The sequence below is a fragment of the Thermobia domestica genome, chromosome 12 (assembly GCF_964235325.1).
Source record: "Thermobia domestica chromosome 12, izTheDome1.hap1.1, whole genome shotgun sequence".
NCBI lineage: Eukaryota > Metazoa > Arthropoda > Insecta > Zygentoma > Lepismatidae > Thermobia > Thermobia domestica.
Window position 1 is genome coordinate 101,072,201 of NC_137465.1, and position 24,666 is coordinate 101,096,866.

At 36.1% G+C, this 24,666-nt stretch overlaps 1 protein-coding gene across 2 annotated transcripts in view; it reads right to left on the bottom strand.

Moving 5' to 3' along the window:
- Positions 1-379: 379 nt before the first annotated feature.
- Lon (lon protease homolog, mitochondrial) overlaps positions 380-24,666 on the bottom strand; it is a 186,074-nt gene continuing 161,787 nt past the window's right edge. For both annotated transcript variants that reach the window (XM_081733870.1, XM_081733871.1), the window contains exons 15-17: positions 20,578-20,783; positions 10,134-10,298; positions 380-690 (exon numbers count right to left, since the gene is read on the bottom strand). In XM_081733870.1, coding sequence (XP_081589996.1) covers positions 541-690; positions 10,134-10,298; positions 20,578-20,783 — 521 coding nt within the window. In that variant the 3' untranslated portion in view covers positions 380-540. The remainder of the gene's footprint in view (positions 691-10,133; positions 10,299-20,577; positions 20,784-24,666) is intronic.

The following is a 24,666-nucleotide window of genomic DNA, read 5'->3' on the forward strand; positions in this document are numbered from 1 at the left end:
TGACTCACTCCGTCCCGGGTTAGAAACCTCTAAAAAGCCAGTATAACTGAGGTTTACCATTTCTCAGATCAACAGGATGAATGTTGAAATAGTACCTTTAAATACAGACCTTGGCCTTTCGAATGATTTGTACTCTTGTCGTCGATCCCTGATTTAAATCACAAATAAGATTAAGCTGCATCTTCCCAAGCTCTTTGTAAGAATTTACTTACTTCTTAAAGCTTATCTGAATGGTGCACTGTTAATGTATAGGAAAAGTAATGAAGTGCTTAGTTTATATGTAATATTACTTTCATTAATTCTAGTGTACTCTACCATTTCCTGACGAGTCTCCCACACCTGTGTCAGTTCAAAATGAACAATAAAAAATGAACACAAATTTACAAACTGGAATAATATCAAATTATTTATTTATACATACAAATTAATAGCAAAAACAACATTTTCTACAATATTATTTATTTTCTATTATATTAAACAACGATCAATATTTTATATTACTGAATTTCATGTGCATATTCCTTAATTTATATTCCTTTGCTATCTCTGTTGAAATGCGATTTTATAAACATCTCTGTAATCATTCACAAAATGAACTTCTAAACCTTCCGTAATATAGGGCGGTAAATCATCAAAATCCTTTTTATTTTCATCAGGTAAAATTATGCAATTCACATCAGCTCGTTTTGCCTACAAGGAAAGAACACAATTGTAAAACATTTTATTTCATTAATAAATACATATATTGTATTACAATACGACACACATAAATAAAAGATAGCGAATAAAGTTTTACTTTACTTTAAAACATTATATCCAACGCAAGGCAGTAGTATGGATTATATTTTGCACCAACTTTCACAAGTTCCGAACAGTTTTTATAAATTCATACCGCAAAGCAGTCAACTCCGAAACTGTTAATTGCCGAAGAGAATGGACATCTATTCTAAAGTCACAGTAATAAAAAAAAAATAATAAAAAAAAAGTACGTTTAAACATCTGGGTCAAGAAACTCTTTTGCCTTTATATTAACATATTTCTAAAAAAATAAATGTATGTACTCCTATAATTTTCTAACAAGTAATTTTACTACTTAAGATTTACTTCTATTGCTTAATTGTAAACAACGAAACTTAGGCTATGAAATGCTTAAAAAGTTCTCCTGTATTTACAATTCTGTTTACCATTTTCGGTATATTAGTTATTATCTTCAACGGAGGAATATCGAAGGGTGGATACTGGTTTTAGTTACAAAAAGTATAATAAAAGAAAGTAAAATTCCTTGCCTTTAGACAAGAATTGGAGTACTTTTTTGAATCGTAAACATGATTACTTTGAATATATACTATTATGAAAAGTTTTAGGAAAGATGCAATGTTTTGTACAAAGAACTGCCTGTAAAAGCCTGTCAGATTTTGACATGCATTATACAGGCGCCTGTTTCGGCGAAAACACATGGAAAGAAAATATTACAGGCACATTGTCTGCAGGTGATATGCATGTCGAAAAAGTATTAAACTTCTGCTGAGAATTTTGCACGGAAACACGCAATGTACAGAGCCTGTACATTAAAATGAGAACATGCAATATACACGTAGTCACTCACATGCAAGTAAATGGAGGGAATACGTGCATGTAAAGTACACCCATGTCCAAAATTATAGTCGCATGTCTATAAATATGTTGTTGTAGAAATATAATTTGATAACGAATTCGCCCGGTATTTCTTACAATGTTGGTATGTGTATAATCGGCAAAGAGATATATGTGGCAAATTTAATGTCAAAAGAGCAGTAAATAAGAACAATAAAACGAAAAGAAAATTTTGTTGTCCATTTAGCAACATTTTGTTTTAGTCACACTAATTTTTGTATTTACAATTCTTTTCCTATGAAATTTTACCACAAATATACATTTCCCGATTATACACATAGTATTTGTATTAAAAGCACCCTGCAAAATCATTATCAAATTATATTCTTACAAGAAGACAGTTATAGATATGCGACGATCATTTTGGACATGAGTGTACCCTGAATGGATTGTTGATAACATTCGCAATACAGTAAGAATGAAAAGTACAAGGAAGGTGCCTGTTTATCAACATATAATATACATATGTGACATTTGCATTACATGTAAATACCATGTATTAGAGTATAGCACGGAAAACGCATGATGTAGAATATGTTATTTTACATTTATCATTTTCGTGTACTTGCGAAGTGTGTAACTCCCCTACGTGCAATGTACAGGTGAACGGGAACATGCAATGATCATGATTGCCAATAAATGGATTAAACAGATACGTGCGGTGAACAAGGTGGATTGGAGCTAAACATTCACGTTATAGACATAAGAGACATGCAATATTCATGCACAAATCTCCATTTCGGTATTCGCTATGCAAGGTCCTGACACATGTATAATACATGGGTTTACAACTGAATACATTGCCTGTATTATCTCCGTATACATGCAAAGCGTGAATCCACCTATATGCAATGTACAGGCAATGTGTAGGTAAACGGGAAATGCAATGATCATGATTGCCAATAAATGGGTTAAATAGGTGCATGCAATGAACAAGGCTGACTGGAGTGAACCATTAATGTTACAGGTGTAGAAAACATGTAATATTCAGGCACGAAGTCTCCAGTTCGTCATGCACATATATATAGTACTTGACATATGACATATGTATAGTACTTAATACGATGTACTTTACATGTATATTCCGCTAACACCTGTATTTCACATGTATTTAACATGTCAATTACAATTTTATCAAATGAAAAGCAGCTGTCGTCAGATCCTTATGAGGTAACGTATTTGTCAACTACATGGAATATGCTGGTTACGTACATGTCTTTCCAATTTCTACATGTTGTTTACACGCATTTTTCACGTTGCAAGGTGCAACTCTATGAACATGAAAACTACCTGTTTACACGAAATGAACATGCAATGAGCGTGAAAAAAATCGATACCTGTCTCCTGCGTTTAAAAGTGTTCCATTTTCAGGCGTATGTAAAAATATGCCTGTTTATGCATGTTTCAGAGGCGCCTGTAAACCACCTGCATTTTCTGTCTGGGTAATCATTTGTATTTTTTTTTTTTTTTTTAAAGAGGTGTATACCTACTTTGGGACCACCGTATATATATATAAACTTTATGGCTTATGGCACCCGGAGGTTCAATGCCGCCCATTCACAAAAGTTCTCCATTGACTTCTGTCCTTAGTCAGCTGGATTCAGTTTCTATCTTGTATTCCTATTTCTGCGGGATCCATCTTAATAATATCCTCCCATCTGCCCTTAGGTTTTCCTAATGGCCGTTTTCCGATTGGATTTCCAGTTAAAACTTTCAAACCGTTCCTAATTTCTTCCATTCTGGCTACATGATCTGCCCACTTGAGCCTCCTAAACTCGATGACCTTAACAATGTTTGCAGCTATTCCTCATTCCCATTCCTCGTGGGTTCGAATATTCGTCTCAAGATTTTACTCTTAAATACTTTCAGTCTGCGTTCTCCCCTCAGAGTAAGCGACCATCTTTCCCAACCATACATCACAAAAGGTATGATTATATTTTTACATATTTTAAGTTTCAAATTCCTCGACTGAATTCGCAACGACAAACAATTTTGAACTGAATAATGATACTAATTTCCTGATATGGTTTTCCTCTGTTAACAATGATCCTAGATATGTCAAAGTATCTACAAGGGTGTATCCAAAAGTTCCAGGACTGAATCTGTAAAATGAAAGTTTCCTACCTTTGAAGTTAAATTCCCCCATCACCCTCAAAGTACTCCCCTTTTGAATTAATACAGCGCTCCCAGCGTTTCTTTTATGCGTGGAAGCATTTCTGGAAGTCCTTTTTTGGAATAGTGTCAAGTACCCGCTGCGATTCTTATTGATTTTTTGGAAAGGTGTCGAATCTTCGCCCCTTCATCCGACGCTTCAGCTTAGGGAAAAGAAGTCACAGGGGGCAAGGTCAGGTCAGTATGGGGGATGGGGAACCACTGTCATGTTGTTCTTAGCCAAAAGTGTGCCATTTTAAAGAACCGGTGTGCAGGTGCACTGTCGTGGTGAAGAATGAGGTTACCGTTATGCCATTTCTGTCGCCTTTTGCGACGCACATTTTCACGCAACCTTCTTAGGATATGACAATAGAAGTCTGCATTGACCGTGCTTCCATGTGGGACAAATTCCCGGTGTACGATCCCCTCTTGGCCAAAGCAACAAATGAGCATCGTCTTCAATTTGCCTCTCTCCATGCGTGCTTTTTGGGGTCTTGGAGACCCAGGATTTTTCCATTGAGAAGACTGCGGTTTAGTTTCTGGATCGTAAGCATAAACAATGCTCTCATGGCCTATAATGACTTTGACAGGGAGTGTGGGATCGTTTTTCACAGCTTCCTTCAGTTCCTCACAGATCTGTACGCGAAGTCTTTTTGATCCTGGGTCAACACTTTCGGTACGAACTTCGCTGCAATGCGATGCATGTTCAACTGTTCAGTGAGAATTCGCTGACAAGTTCCATACCGAATTCCAACCTCTGCACAAATACCGTGTATGGTACGTTGACGATCCTTGTTCACAGCGGCCCTCACTTCTTCCACTTTTGAGGAGGTTGTTGCCGTGTACGGTCTACACGATCGATCATCATGAGCAGTCGATGTTCTGCCTTTCTTGAAACGTCAAAAAAACCACTCAATGTTCGGCTACGGCTCATGCACAAATCACCAAAAGCGTGTTTCAACATTTCATAAGTTTCACTTCCCGTTTTACCCAATGCCACACAGAATTTGATGCACAACCTTTGTTCAACTTCCACCATACCGCCGAGATAAGAAATCGCACACGGCTAATGTAACACACACATGAAAACACGTGCAACATTCAAACGCTTCCACCTCAAACCACGCTACTCGGCACGCTGGCTCAAAAGATACTACCGCAACACATCCTAGCGGGAAACTCGTGAACTGGAAGCGACGTACTTTGTCGAAAGTACTATTTGAAACTTGACGCATTCATAATTTGCAGTGTTGCGATCCCAGTGAAATTCCATGTATTTAGTTTCCTCTGCATTTACTTCCAAACTTATGTCCCCGCAAACGTTTAACAAAACCTCTGATTTCTTTCTACTGTTCTCCTACCACCCCCTATTATATTTACATCATCAGCATACGCCATAACCTGGTGATTACCATTCAGCTCTAGGCCCTGGTTGCTGTCGTTGATATTCCTTATAACGTACTCCAGAACGAAGTTGAATAATGGCGATAACGCATCACCTTATTAAAATAAGGTGATGCGTTATCGCCATTATTCATTCTCGACGTGAAAGCTCATGGACAAGTATTCTGCTACTCGGACTTCACTTTGGGACCTATTTAAACACATCTTAATTAATCTAATTCGCTTTCTCGGTATTCTGTAAGGATGTTGTACAATGCTTCCTTCCTAACAGAGTTGTAGGCCTTTCTAAAATCAATAAATAACTGATGAACCGGGATATTGTATTCCCATTTCTTTCCGAGATTTGTCGAATGGTAAATATTTGGTCGATAGTTGATCGATTTTGTCTAAATCAGACCGGATAATTTCCAATAATTTCATTTGTCTATAGCGTCAATCTTACTAACAATATATATCTATATCTATATCTATATCTATATCTATATCTATATCTATATCTATATCTATATATATATATATATATATATATATATATATACAGTGCGTTCCACGAATAACACTAAGGTCCACCTCCTGAAGAAACGAAGGCAGATAGAAACATGAAACCTTTTGGAACCTTCAAGGAACTTAAAAGGCAACATTATGCTGAGAAGGAGAATCCCCCACAAGGGGGGCTAAAGGGGGTTACTGGGGGTAACTCAAAAATTTTAAATAGCAACCCCCATAGTGTGGTACCTCGTTTGAAAGGTATCATGTGTATTGACCTGTTCTGGAAAGTGCATGTTGATTGCATGTCCGTAGCCAACATGGCTGCCATCCGTAAACTATGATCGAAAAAACATTGCAAACCTGTAAGCAGAGAGTAACATAGTATGATTTGGAACATACCTCATTAATGCAGGAGATGCTCGAAGTGTGCACCGCCCAATTCCTGGCAGTAATGTAAACGTTGGACGAACTCCTTTCGAACACGGGTAAAAGTTATTACCGGTATAGAATGACAGGCATCAACTATGCGTTGGCGCAACTCCGCAATGCTGTTCGGCTGCGTGCGGAACACAGTCTTCAAATAGCCCCAGAGAAAAAAGTCGGGTGGAGCAAGGTCTGGCGAACGGGCTGGCCATTTAATGGTGCCGCGACGACCAATCCATCGTCGCGGAAACTCACTATATAAATAGTCACGTACAAGGCGGTGAAAATGGGCAGGACAGCCGTCATGCTGAAAAACGGGCGGAATCTCTCCAAATTCTTGCGGATTCTCTTCCATTGCCTCGACAATCAACGGTGCAATAAAGTCTTGCAGCAGCGCCAGGTACTTCTCACCCGTTAATATTCCATCGATGAAGAGGGGGCCCGATTATGTGATTACCTAAGATACCCGCCCAGACATTCAGCGACTCTGGGTGTTGAGTGTTGCCTTCACGAAATACATGAGGGTTTGTGTCACACCAATATCGGCAGTTATGCCTGTTGACCTTGCCATTCAAGTAGAACGTACTCTCATCGCTGAAACACACGTTTGTCAGCACAATGGTCCCACGTGCTAATGCCTCACACATCTGCTCACAAAACTCGATACGCATATCGGGATCATGTTCACTTAACTCCTGGACCATATGTAGTTTGTATGGATGGAAGGTATATTTTTTTAAAGATTCTGTATGTCGTTGTGCGTGACACACCACACGTTTGAGTCACAGTTGTTATGGACTGTTGAGGATGCACATTCAGCTCCGCCAACACTTGTATCTGTGTTTCTTCCGTAGCAACACTAGGGTTTCGAGGCTTTGGGGCATTGGTCACACTGCCTGTCGTAAAGAATTTGATTAATAAATGGCGTACAGAAGAAACACTAATTGGGTGGCGCACATTTTGTTCATTGAACAACCGTGCTGTTGCACTGTACGAACGATTCGAAGCACCAAAGAGTAACACAATTTCAATTCTCTGTTCAAGAGACCACATTATGTATGCAATGTAGGATGGTCAAACGCACCACCACAAACACACGTCTACGTCCTTCAGACCTACTGTTCCGGGTTGTAATGTAGCGCACTGTTGGTCGGAAAAGCACATCTGATAGTGGTGCACGAGTAAACAGAGTAGCTTTGCTAAAGTACGTGTGTCCAACACCAAAGCGCCACCACAGGCAACTCGTCGTCATGAACTACATATCCTCGTCCGTAAGAGTAGCAGTTCGGCAGTAGCGCAATGGTAAAGTGTTGGTTCAGTACACGTGTGGTCCGGGGTTCGAGCCTCGGAGGGTTCAGATTTTTCAATAATAGTATGGTACTCTCTTTTCTATCGGTTTCAGTTCAATTTGCATGTTTTGTATTTGCAATACTGTTATAGTGTTAGTTGTGTGATATGTGTATTGTGCATTCGTTCCGAACTAGACCTACGTTAGACCTTAGAGTTTGTTGTGGACACGGTCTGGTCTCTATACGCGATTACATTTCCAGCGAGGTACCACACGATGGGGGCTGCTATTCAAAATTTTTGAGTTACCCCCAGTAACCCCCTTTAGCCCCCCTTGTGGGGGATTCTCCTTCTCAGCATAATGTTGCCTTTTAAGTTCCTTGAAGGTTCCAAAAGGTTTCATGTTTCTATCTGCCTTCGTTTCTTCTGGAGACGAGCTTTAGTGTTATTCGTTGAACGCACTTCGACCGTCCTTTACGGATGGCCGCCATGTTGGCTACGGACATGCTAGCGACTTACAATTTTTACAAGTGGTCTTTACTCGTGATTACCTTTCAAACAGGGTACCACACGATGGGGGTTGCTATTTAAAATTTTTGAGTTACCCCCAGTAACCCCCTTTAGCCCCCCTTGTGGGGGATTCTCCTTCTCAGCATAATGTTGCCTTTTAAGTTCCTTGAAGGTTCCAAAAGGTTTCATGTTTCTATCTGCCTTCGTTTCTTCAGGAGGTGGACCTTAGTGTTATTCGTGGAACGCACTGTATATATATATTAGCTACGTCGTTTACACTTTGCCTTTGAAAACCTACCTAGTAATATAACTTTTATGAATAAACAATAATAGTTATGGTATCTGTTACCTATAACAAGGGACACAATGACTCAGCGGTAGAGGTTTGCTTATGGTGGGAGGCGTTTTAGTTCGATCACAGGCCATGTGATCTTGTGGTAAGCAACATTGTGTCCGTTGATTTTCTCCGAGTTATTCCCTTCCATTCTCATTCTACTAAATCTTTCGTAATCGTGTTCTTACTCTTGTTATTCTATCGCCTTTCTCTGTTATTCTAAAGGACATAATCGTGCGACGTTAAATTAAATATTTTATTTTCATATTAGCACCAAATACATATGTATCTGACCAGTGAATTCATGTGTGGCAAGAAATGGTCTACCAATTTGACGTTTGCTGCATAACAAATGGTGCTCATGTTGAATGCTTAAAAAATAATAATAATAATAATAAAAAAATCCTATTCAGTGATGAATCGTATGTCTCTATATATTGTCGTTCATTCGAAATACATATTTTAAATCTACCCATTCTTTTTGAACAATCATGTGTGATATTCCACTGCGCAAACGAAAGCAAAAGATAATGCACACGATTACAGAACGTCAGTTTGTTGCACATCATTAGTCGAAAATACAACCATTTTAGAATTTTCACTTTAAATGTTTATAAATCCTCGTTCTTCGAAATTTCCTGACTCTTAAACAGAATTTTCTAACCTTCCCCGGTCTTCTCAAATTCCTTGACTCTTTTCAGGTTTGCAGATTTGTTACCACTCTGTCTACAGAGACTGGATGAACCTTTAGATGCACGAAGAGGAGCAAGAAATAAATCCTGCATCTCACAGGATGGAACCTAGACCATCCTTTTAGTGGATAGACATATTACAGATTACGCTACCGTGACTCTAAAACACTATTAGGCCAAAATATTCATGACGTTTGGTTAGGCTACGATCAACGATTAGAGCGAGCTCGAAGATTCAAAATGAGGGTAAAGTTAGATAACAGTGTAAATTCAGTCATATTTAACAAAATTTAATAGTGTGCTGAAAGGCAGATAACACGCTGTATTGTTCGAATTTCGTAAACCAGTAAAGACAACTTCCAGATTAAACTTGTTTACTTCACAATTCTGAATGTATTGATTTTTATCTGATTGAAGTTTAATGACCCTTCTCTGCATCGAGTGTAAATGAGATGGACCTACTCTTTAAAATGGATATACTAAACACTACTCGGGCTTTCATTTAAGACAAACATGCCCACCGAGGATCGGAGCCGAAATAAAGCGCAAAGAAAGCACGAGTATCCGAATGTTTTGAAACAATTTGTAGAGTCCGTTCATTTGAATAACGTATTCTTGCTTCACATTTACAGGATCTTTCTATAAGTCTGGTAGCTCCTTTAAACTGTTTCTGTACTTCATATTTCCAAAAGCTCTGAAGCAATTTTCGGGAATCAGTTAAAAGGATAACAAACTTCACAACGCGTCTGCACTTTATATTTGCCATTACACAACTACGTTTGTCCATTAAAACTACGACGCATTACTATCCTGAGAGTTAAATTCTTTTGCTTCTCTTCCATGGACTTCATATTAAAAAGAAAGAAAAAACAGGTCCGGGTAAATCTCAAAGGTCTGTCTCTATTAAATGCTAAAAAATAACATTTCTAATGTAACATGAAATTTTTAAGGAAATATAATGCATAATAGCATATGGTATCTTACCGTATCCAAGTTCTAATATTCCCTGGAGATAAGCTAATCTCTCACTGAAAATTGTTGATGTAACAACCTCATGATTTCAGTCATGAATAAAATTGATAAACAGGTTTTTCAAATTCGAGATTGATGTCCAGTTGCTGCAACGGAGTATACTTCTAATTATTGTTAAATTGTTCTAATTGTTTTAACAAATATTTATCATTACTTACGGCAATAGTCTTTTCCTTGATACCTCCGACAGGAAGAATTTTACCAGTAAGCGATACCTCGCCAGTCATTGCTAAATTCTGCCTCACAGGTAAACCCTTGGCAAGGGAGATCAGGGCTGTGACTATTGTGCAACCTGCGCTCGGTCCATCTTTTGGAGTTGCACCCTACATATAGATATATATAAAACAGCGTTATTAAGAGTCACACATTTTAAAATTCATACAGAGTAAATCAAGTTACTGACCACCTTTTTACTCTGACTCCATTTTTACGAAACACGTCCATTTCCAGTAAGATATATATTACTTATTACTCTGTAAGCTGGCAGTCTTTATATTCTAACTTTGTAATACATCCTAACTTTATTCATATGTTCTAAATGTTAAATCCACTTCTACATCTTGACTAACTAAAATGATATATGAATATTGTGTGATGTGTACAGATATTATACCTTCTATAATCTTACTTAAACACTGAGTATGAGCATAAAAACTTTTTTTTCTTTTTCAAATAGTCCAGTACTACTATTTCTCAGAAAATCAATGGGAGCAGGAGTGAGGGTTGCTAATGGGGAATCGACCTAACAAAAAAACAAAAGCAGGAGAGCGCAGCAAGTGGATGTATTTAGGACAGAGCAAAGCTAAGCTCTACTATAAAATATTACTAGGAGCTAATATTATTAGTAGTCTATATACACTGACCAGCCAAAACATAATTACCCACGACTTTCTGAAGGAAATGTTGGGCTGACATAAGAGGCACGGGGCAAGCAGAACCGCTCGCCAGACGGTGACAGGGATCTCATTCGATCGTTAGTGTAACGCCGCAGCCAACGCTCCACATATGTACCAGTGTTAACTGCACATTATCATCAATAATGACTGGAATAGGCACGTGCCCATCGTCACTGGACTACAAAGCAATGGCACAACATTACATGGTCTGAATCCATCGTCTTCCAGGAAAACAGCTGCTCGTGATGTGCACAGTAGAATGACAAGTCGGTGGTGGCTCCATTATGATTTGGGGAACCTTCACATGGTCATGGTACTAGTAGTTTGCCTCCTAGCTATCGACATGCCATTGCTGATCATGTAAACTCATTCACGTCGGCCATATTTCCAGCTGGAAATGGCATCTTTCAGCAGGCAACGCTACCTGTCACAAGGCCAACGTTGTGGTGTAGTGGTTCGAGAAGATGTGATGACAGCAATTACTCCCATTTACTTAATCTTAACCCTACTGAATATCAGATCCGAGTTCATCGACTACCTCCGCGGAACTTACAGGGATTAAGTGACCTGTGTGTGCAGATGTAGTGCACCATGCGTCTAGCCACCTACCGAGGTCTCATTGCTTCCATGCCAAACCGAACTGCTGCTGGCTTGCGGGCCAAAGGTGGACATGCTAGATATCATATAGGTATTCATATTTAGAACACAGGAATCCGAAACGGGTATGGAAAGCATTTCTTAATACAAATAAGTTTGGACTCCCATTAGACAGAGGCAAGAGAAAAGCAGCAAGATCTTAAGTATTATATACAGATGAAGAGAAAAAATTAGATAGGATCGTGAGTGGGTCGCTATATTTTGAAACTGCAATCTTGTAATTATGATAATTTAGCCAAATATGAAAAAAGAATAAATGAATTTTGTAATTCTTGCTTCATATGTATGTTTTAGGATTAACTAATTCATATCGGACTTCCGAAGAGGAACATCAAAGCAATTTAATGACCGTATCTATAGCGACAACTCCCAGTCACGACCCCTCTTCAGTTTTATTAGAAAGAGGAAAAGAAAGTGAGAAAGAAGAGAAGGTAGGAGAATGGAGGAAAAGAGGAAGAGGAAAACGAGAGAGGAAGAAGGAACTAGAGATAAAGGATTACTGGATAATTATGGAAATATGGTAAAGGAACTTGAATAGTTATTAATATTTTACCACAACGCTGTTTAGTGTTTGAAGACCTATTGAACGAGGTATCACTCGACCCATGTTTTCATTTAAAATTTTAATGTTGGGTTCTGGTCCTCCATGAAAGACGGCCCTGGGGAGGAGGGGGAGGGGGGGGGGGCACTATAACCATTCGATGTGCCCCATGGCCTTTCTTATTTGAGTTTTTGATTGGTTCATTTATGTTTAAGCGTTTCTGAGATATTTCCGCAGAAAGATTAAAATGGGCCACCCTGTATATATATAAACAAAGAAAGGAAGCGAGAAAAAAAGACTATCTGGAAAAGTCAGTTCTGGTGACATACTAGCTTCCAAATATGGTTCGAATCAATAAATTTCAACTTTATCTCATTAAATGAAATCAACTGGACATTTTATATGACAATTCCCTTTATTTTATTTAATCAGATTAAGATCATATCAACAACTACTTGTATACTAAGTTATCTTGTTTTCATGTAGTAGTGCACATGGAACACTGTTGTAAAACGCAAGAGTATCTAATAGCTGGAATGGGGATGAATCGAATTCCTGCCTTTTATGCATCAGTCTTTGGCTAGTGAACAAGGGATTTCTCAACTAAACCTCATATAATCACATGTATTCTGATAATTATGTTTTACAAAGTCAATAGACTATTTTGTAGACATTTTCAACTAATTATCTTCGAAGATTTGAATATAGAATAAGAAAAGCTAGTTCCTAGGATAATGATAGATCAAATTTCCTTTTCATTCTAACATGTATAAATGTTTTTTATTCTGTCATTGTTTTGTATCTGCGGATAGTCATGTGTCAAATAATAATTTAAATTTTCGTTGATTTCATGTCCTTGTAAAAATATGCTACAGATTTTTTTTTTAAAAAAATCGCAATGAACCTAGCTATAAAGCAACTGTCGTCAAACAAGAGGCTTGGCTTCAATTATCTGCCAATTGAACGACAGGAATTTTTTTCTAATACATTTGACCTTCAAATAACAAACTAGCTTACAATCGTTAGCTCTTATACGAATGTTTTTGAGAAATAAAGGGTTAGAGAAAGAAATAATCTACCTTATGTTCAGAGGTGCTTTATGAACACAATTTAATGAGCACGCGAAACAGATAAGGGAATACACAAAATGTAAAGGACGAGGATTACATGTAAGATTTCAGAAAAAAAAAAAGAAAAAAAAAACTAAGGGTTTTGTAATCGATTTAAGGCATTCTTCTGAACACAAATTACTAGGAATAGGAACTGCATATCTGAGAGATATAACCGATTTTTCCTATTACAATTTTTACTATAGAATTCGATTACTTAATGTTTATGATAGTTGGAAGTTTCCTATAGTTGGAAGTCTCTCTTTCAATATGTATCATCCGCAATAAAAAAAATGAAATAAAATCTTTAAAAAGTTTTACGTCCCACGTTGTGCTGGTTAGGCTAAAGAGACGGTGATGATGAGAAATGAATGAAATGGTGGAGTGAAGAAAGTGGTAGGAAACGGGAGAACCCCGAGAAAATCCACGAGCACGGTGTTTGACAACCACAAAGTCCACACGGCGCGAGCTGGGATCGAACCAGGGACCCCAAGCACCGGAGGTGAACGCTCTACCACTGAGCCATCGCGCCCCCTCCGCAATAAAAAGTTCGCATATACTGTAACTTTCACATTTTCATTAATAACTCAATTTTCTTAATATATTATCGCTTCTTTGTGCTTTCCTTAACAAAGTAGTGTAGTAATGAATAATTATTTATGATTTTTGAGAAAAAAAAGCAAAATAAGAAAACTAAAAGCAAACAACTGATTGTTATAAAACTTTAGTCTGTCAGATAATTACGCGAAGAATATTCCAAGGGAAATTCTAGGGGAAATGACTCCACATAATGCACAGGTATTAGGAACACTCACAAATACGTAAAATTGAAAGAACAGAAAATAATGTATTTTTGAGATGAACATACAATTCACATTTCACGCAAGCTTTCAATATGGGAAATCACTCAATATCTTCAGTTGAAATTACTGAAAAAAAAAAAAAAAAAAAAAAAAAAAAAAAAAAAAAAAAAAAAAAAAAAAACAGAAAATGGCTATTTAAAACTCCAAGTGTAAACCTGCACTTGGAGCGATTCTATTAGCTGTATTACAACGCATTTTCGTGAGTTGCCTCTGTGGTCAAGCATATTAAATAATGCTGTTGAAGTTCTAGAAATGGAGGGCGGCGGTTCGAGCCTGAGTGCAGTAAATGTCTTTTTTCAATATAGTGATAGCTATTTAAAAAATATATTCTATTTTGAAGTGCTTGAAAAAACAAAATCAGATGAACTGTCAGGTTTCAAAACTGTCGTATTTACTTGCCATGTTCATCAAATTATACGAAGAAGGTAACATAAATAACATTAACATTTTTACAATAACAACATATTTCAATTCCCGGCGGGAGTTAAGAGTACGCGCCTTTGGCGTGGAAGACCCGGGTTCGATTCCCGGTAGGAGCTCATGTGGTTTGGATTCCATGTTAATCAGTAGGTCCACGCCTCATATAGCCTCGCTGCTAACCGGGACGTTAAACTCAAAATCACCACCACCCGGCGGGAGTTCACGTGGTTCGGATTTACGTTAATCAACACACATCCACGTCTCATATAGTCTTGCTGTTGAAAGGGACGTTAAACTCCAAATCAACTCAACTCATTAAGAACAGTTCTGAGTTATATACCAACCATACGTTCAAAATGAAAATTATTCATGCTCCTGATACCTATTTCTATATATATATATAGATATAGATATATAAATAGATAGATAGATATATAGATAGATAGAGAGAGAGAGAATAAATATGGTTGTATTTTTTTGTATTTTTCATAGGGCCGCGGTGGCTTAGTGGTAGAACGTTCACCTCTGGTGCATGGGGTCCTTGGTTCGATCCCAGCTTGCACAAAGTGAGATTTGTGGTGGAGAATCACCGTGTGCGTGGATTTTCTCAGGGTTCTCCTGTTTCCTCCCACTTTCTTCGTGCCACAATTTTCATTCATTTCTCATCATCATCATCGTTTCCTTTACCTCGCCGACATAAGCATGGGACGTCCAACTTAAAGATTTAATTTCATTTCATTGAAAAAATTAGTACAATTCATATTCTGCATCTTTATAAGGCAACTTGAACAATCATATAGATGTATAATGCTTAAAATTGAATTAAATAGCAATTTCAGTAATCTGCAATATCTTAGGTTTCTCATTTATTTACATCAAATGTTTAGTTATTTTATACTTTATACCAAGAATATTAGCCACTATATAAGACACAATTATCTATACCTTTGGCATGGAAGACCCTGGTTCGATTCCCGGCGGAGTTCATGTGGTTCGGATTCCATGTTAATCAGTATGTCCCGTCTTATATAACCTCGCTGCTGAAAAGGGCGCTAAACTCAAAATCAACTCAACTCAACAATTATCTATAGATTGAATTTAATTAGGAAATCGATATTATCATCATAAGAGCAAGTTTACGAAAATAAAATGTATAATAATGGTTGTATATAAAATAGAGTATGCGTAATGTTGTATTGCTCCACTAGCCTTGCAATAGTAGAAGTTCAAACTGTCAACCCCATCATTCTAATTATTTCGCTTCCATGTTCATGTTCATGTTCCAAAGTGGTGCCCGAAATGCATTGATATACCAGATGAAAGCATGCAAATAGTCGCTGCTCAGACGGTAAATTCATGGACTACTAACGTAGGAGTCCGTGTACGAATCTCGCTGCGGTCATTTATTATAATTTTTGACAATCGGGATTCAATTGCTACGAAGCATATTTTCACTTTTGCTGAAGCATTTGAATCTCTTCTATTTCTTTCAGTATGTGCAGTTGGTTGCACCAACAGCTCATAAAGTAGTACTTTTTATTTGCTAACAGCCAGGATCCACTCCTTATTTCGATATATGTTTGACTTAAAGTGAGCACTGCACAACTGTTTAGTAAGTAATAAGATCTAATCGTCGCATGAGAACCAGAACGTAACTCCAAAAATGCGGATTTTGTTTTCTTCATGTTTGGACATAATTTTGAAAGCCCCACTTGGTATAAATGGAACGTAAAGCCATTTGTTGTCCTTGTTGTTCATCTGTTGTAATGTAGCTCAATTACCATCTTATTAAAAAGATATTTTTCTAAGAAAATAATATTTTTGTCCTCTCGCCTGTAAACCTACGAAAATGGAGTTACGTTCCTCTGGTTCTCATGCGACGTAATGTAGTACCACTTTCCTTCAGGCAATTTTTACACGTTAACAGAATATTGTAGTGCCCCTGAAAGTACCTCTAGGTATAAGACAAAATCAAAATGTTAAAAGAGATGTTTTTAACATAACGAACCGTTCTGTGAGTACTAGCTCAGCAGAGGTTTCGATTTATGTTTACTTCCTATGTTTCTGCTCTCTTTAGAAATGATAACTTTTTGTTTTGGCCCGTATAAAAAAATTAATTCGTTCCATTACTGTTTTTTTCAATGTTCAATGTTCTTGATAAAAATAACATTTTCCAGTAAGGGTAAACAATCATCTGTTTCACAGAAAAAAAAACAACAAATAATATGTGAAGCTTTACTTTCCTGTTTAAAATTTAATCCTTTTCCAGTGCTATATGTGCTAAACAATGCTTTATTTGTTGAGTGGAAGAGAAATTTACGTAATTACTGCTTTCGAAACCTCAGTTAGGCAATATTCCTTCTACAATACTCCAACTATAGTTTACATCTCAAGTAATATGTAACTAATATTATTATTATTATTATTATTATTATTATTATTATTATTATTATTATTATTATTATTATTATTATTATTATTCAGTATCAGACTTGAAGAGATTTTTATATGATTCATGTATTCATGAAAATAATCACTACGTGTTACGTACTCAGTTGGTCTTCCATTCCCGGCGGGAGGTCATGTGGTTTAGATTCCATGTTAATCAGTAGCTTCCGTCTCATATAGCCTCGCTGCTGAAGGGACGTTAAACTCTACAATGAAATGAAATCTTTAAGTTTTACGTCCCACAGTTATGTCGGCTAGGCTAAACGAGACGGTGATGATGAGAAATGAATGAAAGGGTGGAATGAAGAAACTGGGAGAACCCCGAGAAAACCCACGCACACAGTGTTTGTCAATCACAAATTTCACTTGGTGCGAGCTGAGATCGAATGCATCAGAGGTGAACGCTCTACCACTGAGCCACTGCGGCCCGGTTTAAAATTTACCCATTTTATGCAGAGTCGTTTTCACGTATGATTAGCGTCATTCTAAAGTCCAGACTACTGCCGAAAACATTTTAGTCGAACTCTATAATATAGCACTAATCACGCATCAGAACGACTGTGCATAAGGCCCTACAAGTCTAACATGTAATACTTCCCAAGTGTAACACTCCGATTTTGATAAAATTTAGCAGGTAGATACTACACATAAACGAATACGTGTTTTTTATTTTCTGCGGAAAAACCGTTTTAGGGGGCAAAAGCCACCACACAAAAATTTTGAAAGTTGACGTCCGAAAGGCAAGAAGTGCACGGAAGTGAATGAAATTGTGCACAGATATTGTAGACGTAAAATCAGGGAACACATGCTTCGCATTTTCCTGGAAAAAACGGTTGGGTTGGGCACGGACCCGTGTGTGTCTTCATTGTTCCGGAACGATTAAATACCTCGCGAAATATACAGATCAGGAAAACAAAAACAACACGTGTTAAATAGTTTTGAAAAGGGTATCCAATCATACCAAAGGCAACCCCTATCCCTACCTCCTTCGGGAGTACGGGGGATAACTTAAAATTTTAAATGTGAACCGACATTTCTTATTGCACATTTGAATTCTCCAGAAAGAAAAATGATCAATGATTTAACCCAGAATTGAAGACAGGCCCTTCACGGATGGCGCTTGAATCGACACACAAAAAAGGGAGCAAGAAAACATTATGAAAACAGCGGTTATCAGTCCCGTAGTCTGTGGTCAGATGATAAGCGTACTGGAGTCCAGCCTCAGAGGTCTTGAGTTCGATTTCCGCGCAAAGCAACCTCTTTATTTGTTTTCCCAAATAATAATTTTATACATTTTAGCTTCAATTAGTACTTTATTCAAGTTACACACAATACAAATTTCGATAAGTTTTTTGGAAACTAGCTTTATGAAGTGGTACTTAGTAATAGGGTTATTATGATTAGTGGTCATAGGGTTATTTACAACAAAAACAAACCATTTTTGTTGCAATTTGTTTTTTCTTGCAAATTAATAAATTACGGATAAATACATTGTTTTTATCGAAGTTAAAATGTATGAACTTATTGAGTAGAAAAAAGTACACATAAAATTGTTACTTTGTGCGAGAATTGAAATTTCGCAGGCTAATACGCAAACCGTATAACCACACAGCACGAGCCTGCTAACCCACATTTTCATAACGTTTTGATTCCCCTCCTTATGTAAGTGCTTATTCACGTGTTGTGCATAGCCCCTCCCCGAAACAAAATCCTAAATACACCACTGTATGTTGATATCACTAGATATATTATGGTTACCACAGTCCTTAAGTAAAACTGTTCTTGGCGCTTCGTCTCTATATCTGTAGACAGTGTGCGAATTACAAGGGGGATAAGGGGAAATCCCCTTATGCTGGATGTATGCTATAACCAGGGGCAGCTCGTTTTAATAGTTTTACTAGAAATGCTCGAGATATGCACTTTTAATATATTGAGTGATTTATTCGAGGCAAAGCACTTTACATTGAATACTTTTCCTTGTTTCGTTTTATTGTATTTATTCTTTGTATTTTTCTCATAGTGCATGAAATAGCAATTACATTTTTCGCTACAGTGTCCAGAAATACTATTTTAACTTTAACTGATCATAAAACAGAAATCTGTCGGTGAAGTAATATGGGATAATGTGTGGTATTCTATTTTCATACCGAGTTCCTTTGTGGCTAAGCTGTTAGCGTCCGCACCTTTGACGTAAGAGACCCGGTTCGATTCCCAATGTGAGCTCGTGTCATTCGGATTCCATGCTAATCAGTAGGTAAACGTCTCATATAGCCTCACTGTCGAAAGGAACGTTAAACTCAAAATCAACTCAACGTTATTCTTATACCATCAATAGGAGCAAGAGGTAGACGATACTATCCTGCTAAAAACATGTATTTATTTCTGGCACATATTACAAAGCATCGGACTATTTGCGACATTAATTACAAAAGCTTCACGAAAAAGAAGCTGTATGAACATTAAGTAGTTTCAGGCGTTCATATCGCTTTATAACAATCCAGATTATGAATTACAACAACTTTTTACTTTCTAATTAAAAATATAAGCATATATTTTTTTTATCTCTCTCACATACTCTCTCTCTCTTTCTCTACATATACACCTGTATATTGCAATAAGTATCAGGAACATGAATAATTTTCAGTTTTGACTTGTGGTTTAAGGTTGGTATTGAAATCAGAAATCTGTTCCCATTATAACAATCTTAACGTTCCTCATTTTAGCGTCTTCGTATATAAATGATGAAAGGGTGAATAAATGTGACTGGGTCTTGAAACGTGAGACAGTTCATCTGATTTTGTTTTTTCAAGTACTTCAAAACAGAACTTTATATTTAAAGAAATGTTTCCATATATTGAGAAGAAGAAGATAAAAATCCTGGAAGTAGATTCCAACTGCCGCCCTTCGATGCTAGAATTTCAAGAGCACTACTAAACACGCTTGACCACCGAGACAACTTATGAAAGAATACGTTGTAATATTGCTAATATATAGCTCCAAGCGCAGGTTCACACTTAAAGTTTTAAATAGTCGTTTTCACCCTATTTCAGTAATTTCAACTGAAGATATTGATTGATTCTGCATATTGGAACTATGCATGAAGTGTAAATTGCAGAATTCAACGCAGAAATACGTAGTTCAGTTTATGTTTCTGTTCAATAACTTGACATATTAGTGAGTGTTCCTAATACCTGTGCACTGTGTCGAGTGATTTCCCCTGTAATTTCCCCCAGGACATTCTTCGCGTAATTATTTGACAGACTAAGGTTTCATAAGAATAAAGGCTTTTTTGCTTATAATTTTCTTATTTTGCTTCATTTTTTTCTCCAAAATTATAATTATTCATTACTATACTGTTTTGTTAAGGAAAGCACAAAGAAGATACATTAAGAAAACTGAGTTAATAATGAAAATGTGCAAGTTACAGTATATGCGAACTTTTTGCGGAGCACAGTACGGCCGAGAATTCAAATCCTGTTATGAGTACAACGCCCATTATCAATCCGAATAGTATTTCGGATGCCACTTTAATAGAAGATCCTGTCCGTGCTACTGTTTGAGTGAAACAAATATCAAATAAAAATCTCAGCAAATTGTATTAGTTAAATCATACTACCTAGAATACTAAAAGCTGATGAAGATGTTGACAAATTGCAGATATACTATACCTCTGGCACATGTACGTGCAAGTGATTGGAAAGAAGGAAATTATTTGATGGATCTTCTTCCTTCAGAAAATTACGTGCAACAGTCATGGCAATCCTGGCTGACTCTTTCATTACGTCTCCTAAATGACCAGTTAATTCCAATGTTCCCTCGCCTTTGTCTTCTGAAGGTCTCCGAAGCGTTGTTTCAATAAATAATGTAGAGCCACCTGCATAAATGTAAGTGCGTATTATTACCTTAACTAATCTAACAATAGTTATATAGTCATGATATCAACAAAAGCTTCTGGAGAAAAACTAAGAATATTAGTTCCAAAACTTTTGAGTTATTCTGCAAATAGCGTTAATATTAACAGTGCTCCTTTGGATCTGTGTTTGATCAACTTACAAGTCCAAGAAGTCACGTCCTTTAATCGTCAATAGACATCAGGTATTAAAACAAGAACATGCCCAATACGCCTTAAACGAAAGATACGGAAGAAAAAGGCACTACCTTTTACGTACTGAATACAACAAATGTACACTATATGATAAATCGAGGAAAGATCGATTTTACATTGCACCGATTTCTCTAGAGATGCGGATTCAATGATACACGTATCAAATTTCCAATATATTTGATTAATAATTAATTTCAAACCCATGAAAACACACTTTAGCAGAAGCTGTAAAAGAAAATATTAAATTATATTATTATTATTACATTTCACTGCTCGTAGATTTTTTCAGTGAGCAAAGTTATTATTATGACGAACGGACTTTCCAACGTTGATAGTTTGAAATCTGAAACGGTTATTTTAGAAACTCACTTTGTAAGAGGAAGAAGCTTACTCAAAATCCAGTAAAGAAACTGGTATGTAACCAAACTTTCTTGAAATAAATAAATAAATTATATAAAAAATAAATCTACAATCACTGAATTTAACATATCTTTAACTGGAATTCCACGTTCCATTACGGTAAATTAATGTTTTACCAACATGAGCTAACCATAGCGCAAGTTAGTTTAGGTTTACAGATCTTGAACCGTTTAACACAAGAATGATAAACTGTTAAGGGATAAAAATCAGTGCTGTATAATTATAATTACTGATCTTTTCAAAGTATAAAATTCTTGCCTTACATCACTGTCTAAGAGAAGTCAAGAACGGTGACCGCTAGATGTTGACAAATCTTCAACCAAAGAGGTTAATCTCTTGCAGCTTTTATTTTGCTGACTACACATAAGTTCTAAATTCGTTTCATTGTCTTATACGTGCATTGCCAACTGGTGAAATTGACAAACTGGTGATGGCCTTTTGCTAGAAAGTACTTGTAATGAATCCAGCTTGTTAACGCCTCCCCACTTTGTTACGTTATTATGTGGTAAACTATCGAGATTTCATACGTTTTGAACTTAATTTTTTACTTTAAGACTGAGTTTCACTTAGAGGTTTAATATCTGCATATGAAGAAGGGACACGCAAACTGAAATTTTTAAAGTAACAGTTGGGGCGAAGATTTGAACACACATCCAAACATCGATTGGAATTCAAATAAAGATATACTCTAGAATGTCCTATCTATCAAATAATAAAGACATACTATAGTATATTCTAATCTGGGCTTAAACCTGCGATTTATAGGTTTTGTATATATAGACAAACACTGGAGACAAAAACAACTATGCTACTCCATTAATAATAATAATAATAATAATAAAAACGCTTTGAATACTCATATTTAGCAAATATCAATACAGTATAAGGAGCATAAAAAAAAAAAAAAAAATATCACCATTTTACTGGAATCAATAAACCAAATTCTATGTCTAACAGAGCGTTGACGAAAATGACAATTTCCCCAGCTCACACCCTCTGACGTTGTCACATAGAAGTGACATTAATACCATGGTACTCTGGAAATAAATACATTTACGTTCCAGTATATGAGAGGAAATACAGTACTTTTGTTGCTTCTTACTCTCTTTTAAACAGTACTAACACCTGAGACTTAGCCTATTTTCAAAGAACTTATTCGAACGAAATAAATATCTCAATAAGTGCCATGTGGTAAGACAAATAAAAGTCACAAAACAAGTTTAGGGTATATTACGAAGCCCAAATACACGGAAGGGTTAAGTGTAATTAATCATTACAGGAGCAATCGCTAAGGAAACATTATTTGTAACCTTATTTAGGGAACCTTACATCTGGGAAGAAAGGTTCCTTGGCCTTAATTATAAATTTTCCGTGATATTTGTTTCATGGAACTGAAGAAAACTTCAGTAGTTAAAAACAAACTTGCTGTTTACTACCAAACTCTGTCTCTCTCTGTTTCTTTTGAGATCCTTAAATACTTGCTCACTGAGTGTAAAGAATAATATAACAGACATGTTACCTATTTACTTCTTAATAGTTATAATATATGAAAACACTTAACTTGTTCTCAATTTGTAACTTTATTCAAATTATTAGGCATTCATAGAGACGAAAATTTTCCGTTAATGCGATATGTGCGAAACGTTAAAAAATGCGTATATGTTTCAAGAAACCTCGAACTTTTAGTTTCAGAGCCAGAAATCACGTTCATATTATCGCGATTTTTTGCGAAATTCGGCATTATTTGTGATAAAATGTGAATGAAAACGAAAAAGTGGAATTATTTATTTCCACTTTATTATTGCTAATAATAACTAAAAAGCGCATTTTCCAATATTATTTAACTTAAAACACGTTGCATTTACGAAAAAACTCTGGGAGTTATTTGATCCAGAAACTGTTTCACTTCATAAAGATGTAGTCAACAAAACTGAACTGTTGTTTAAATCCTTGACTGTTTTGTGGTGAAAATGTTCATAATTGTTGGTTGCTTACCGTGAATTTAAAAGTAAGGTTACTGAAGTTCTCATCAGTGAGGATAACAAAGTTGGCATTGTATCATCGTTAAACAGTTTAAAAGTTAACCACAACTCTTTTGTTGTCAGCTCGTTACGTTCAATATGGTTGCCAGTTTCGAGTGTTGATGCCGAGAGATTCTTTTCCACGTATAATATGATTGTTACTGACAGGAGAACAAACTTAAAAGAATTATTATTAGTGTCTTGTTGCATGTTATCCTTTAACTAAGTATGACGTTAGAGAAAGTGTTTAAATTTTTGCATTAATTTCTATGTTTCAGTGTATATATTTCAGTGAATACATTAATTAGAATACATGTGCGCCTAATCAATGTATATTTTCATTTTTGTATTAGAATACATGTGCGCCTAATCAATGTATATCCTCATTTTTTGTATTAGATATACATCTTACTGCCAAAAATATACTGTTTACAAGTTTCTAATTTTAAAAAAACGTTGTGCTACATTTTAAAAAATAAATGAGACATAAAAGCAAAAATTGTGATAATTAATGTTACAAAATATCAAAATTGTTGCGAAATAGTTTCGTCTCTAGGCATGCAGTATCAGTTTCACGATGCAGTTGTTACCACCTTTTTAGTGTCAGAGTTAAAATGACTTACAGGAAAGAAAAATAAATTTCGGGCTGTATCAAACTGTCCTACTTATTCCGTGCTTATTAGTACAACCAACTGAAGCTATAAAATGCCTTCCATGTGTAACATTCGGAAAGGAAATCAAATAATTAAGAAGATGCACCTTTTCCCAGTTAGGTCTCCAGTGGAAACAGTATTTTGGTATCGATTCGAAAGCCTTTGACTTCAGATTTTAAATCAGGAACAACTCTGTACCTCAATCGTTACAAGGTACAAAACTAATATGGTAAAACCTATTTTCAGTATTTTCATATTTTGTTACGTACTGTAGTAGTAGTAGTAGTAGTAGTAATAATAATAATAATAATAATAATAATAATAATAATAATAATAATAATTACTACTACTACTACTACTTCTTTTTCTTCTTTCGATGATAGCTACTCTCTATAACCATGACAATAGTTACATTTCAAATGTCTTATGACTTGGCTCTGTAGGTATGACTGATGAAATATAATACATAAGAAAATACAGAGAAAAGAAAACATCCTCAATAACCTAGGAAAAAAGGTTTACTACACCTATTATGGTTTATATATATAATAATAATGA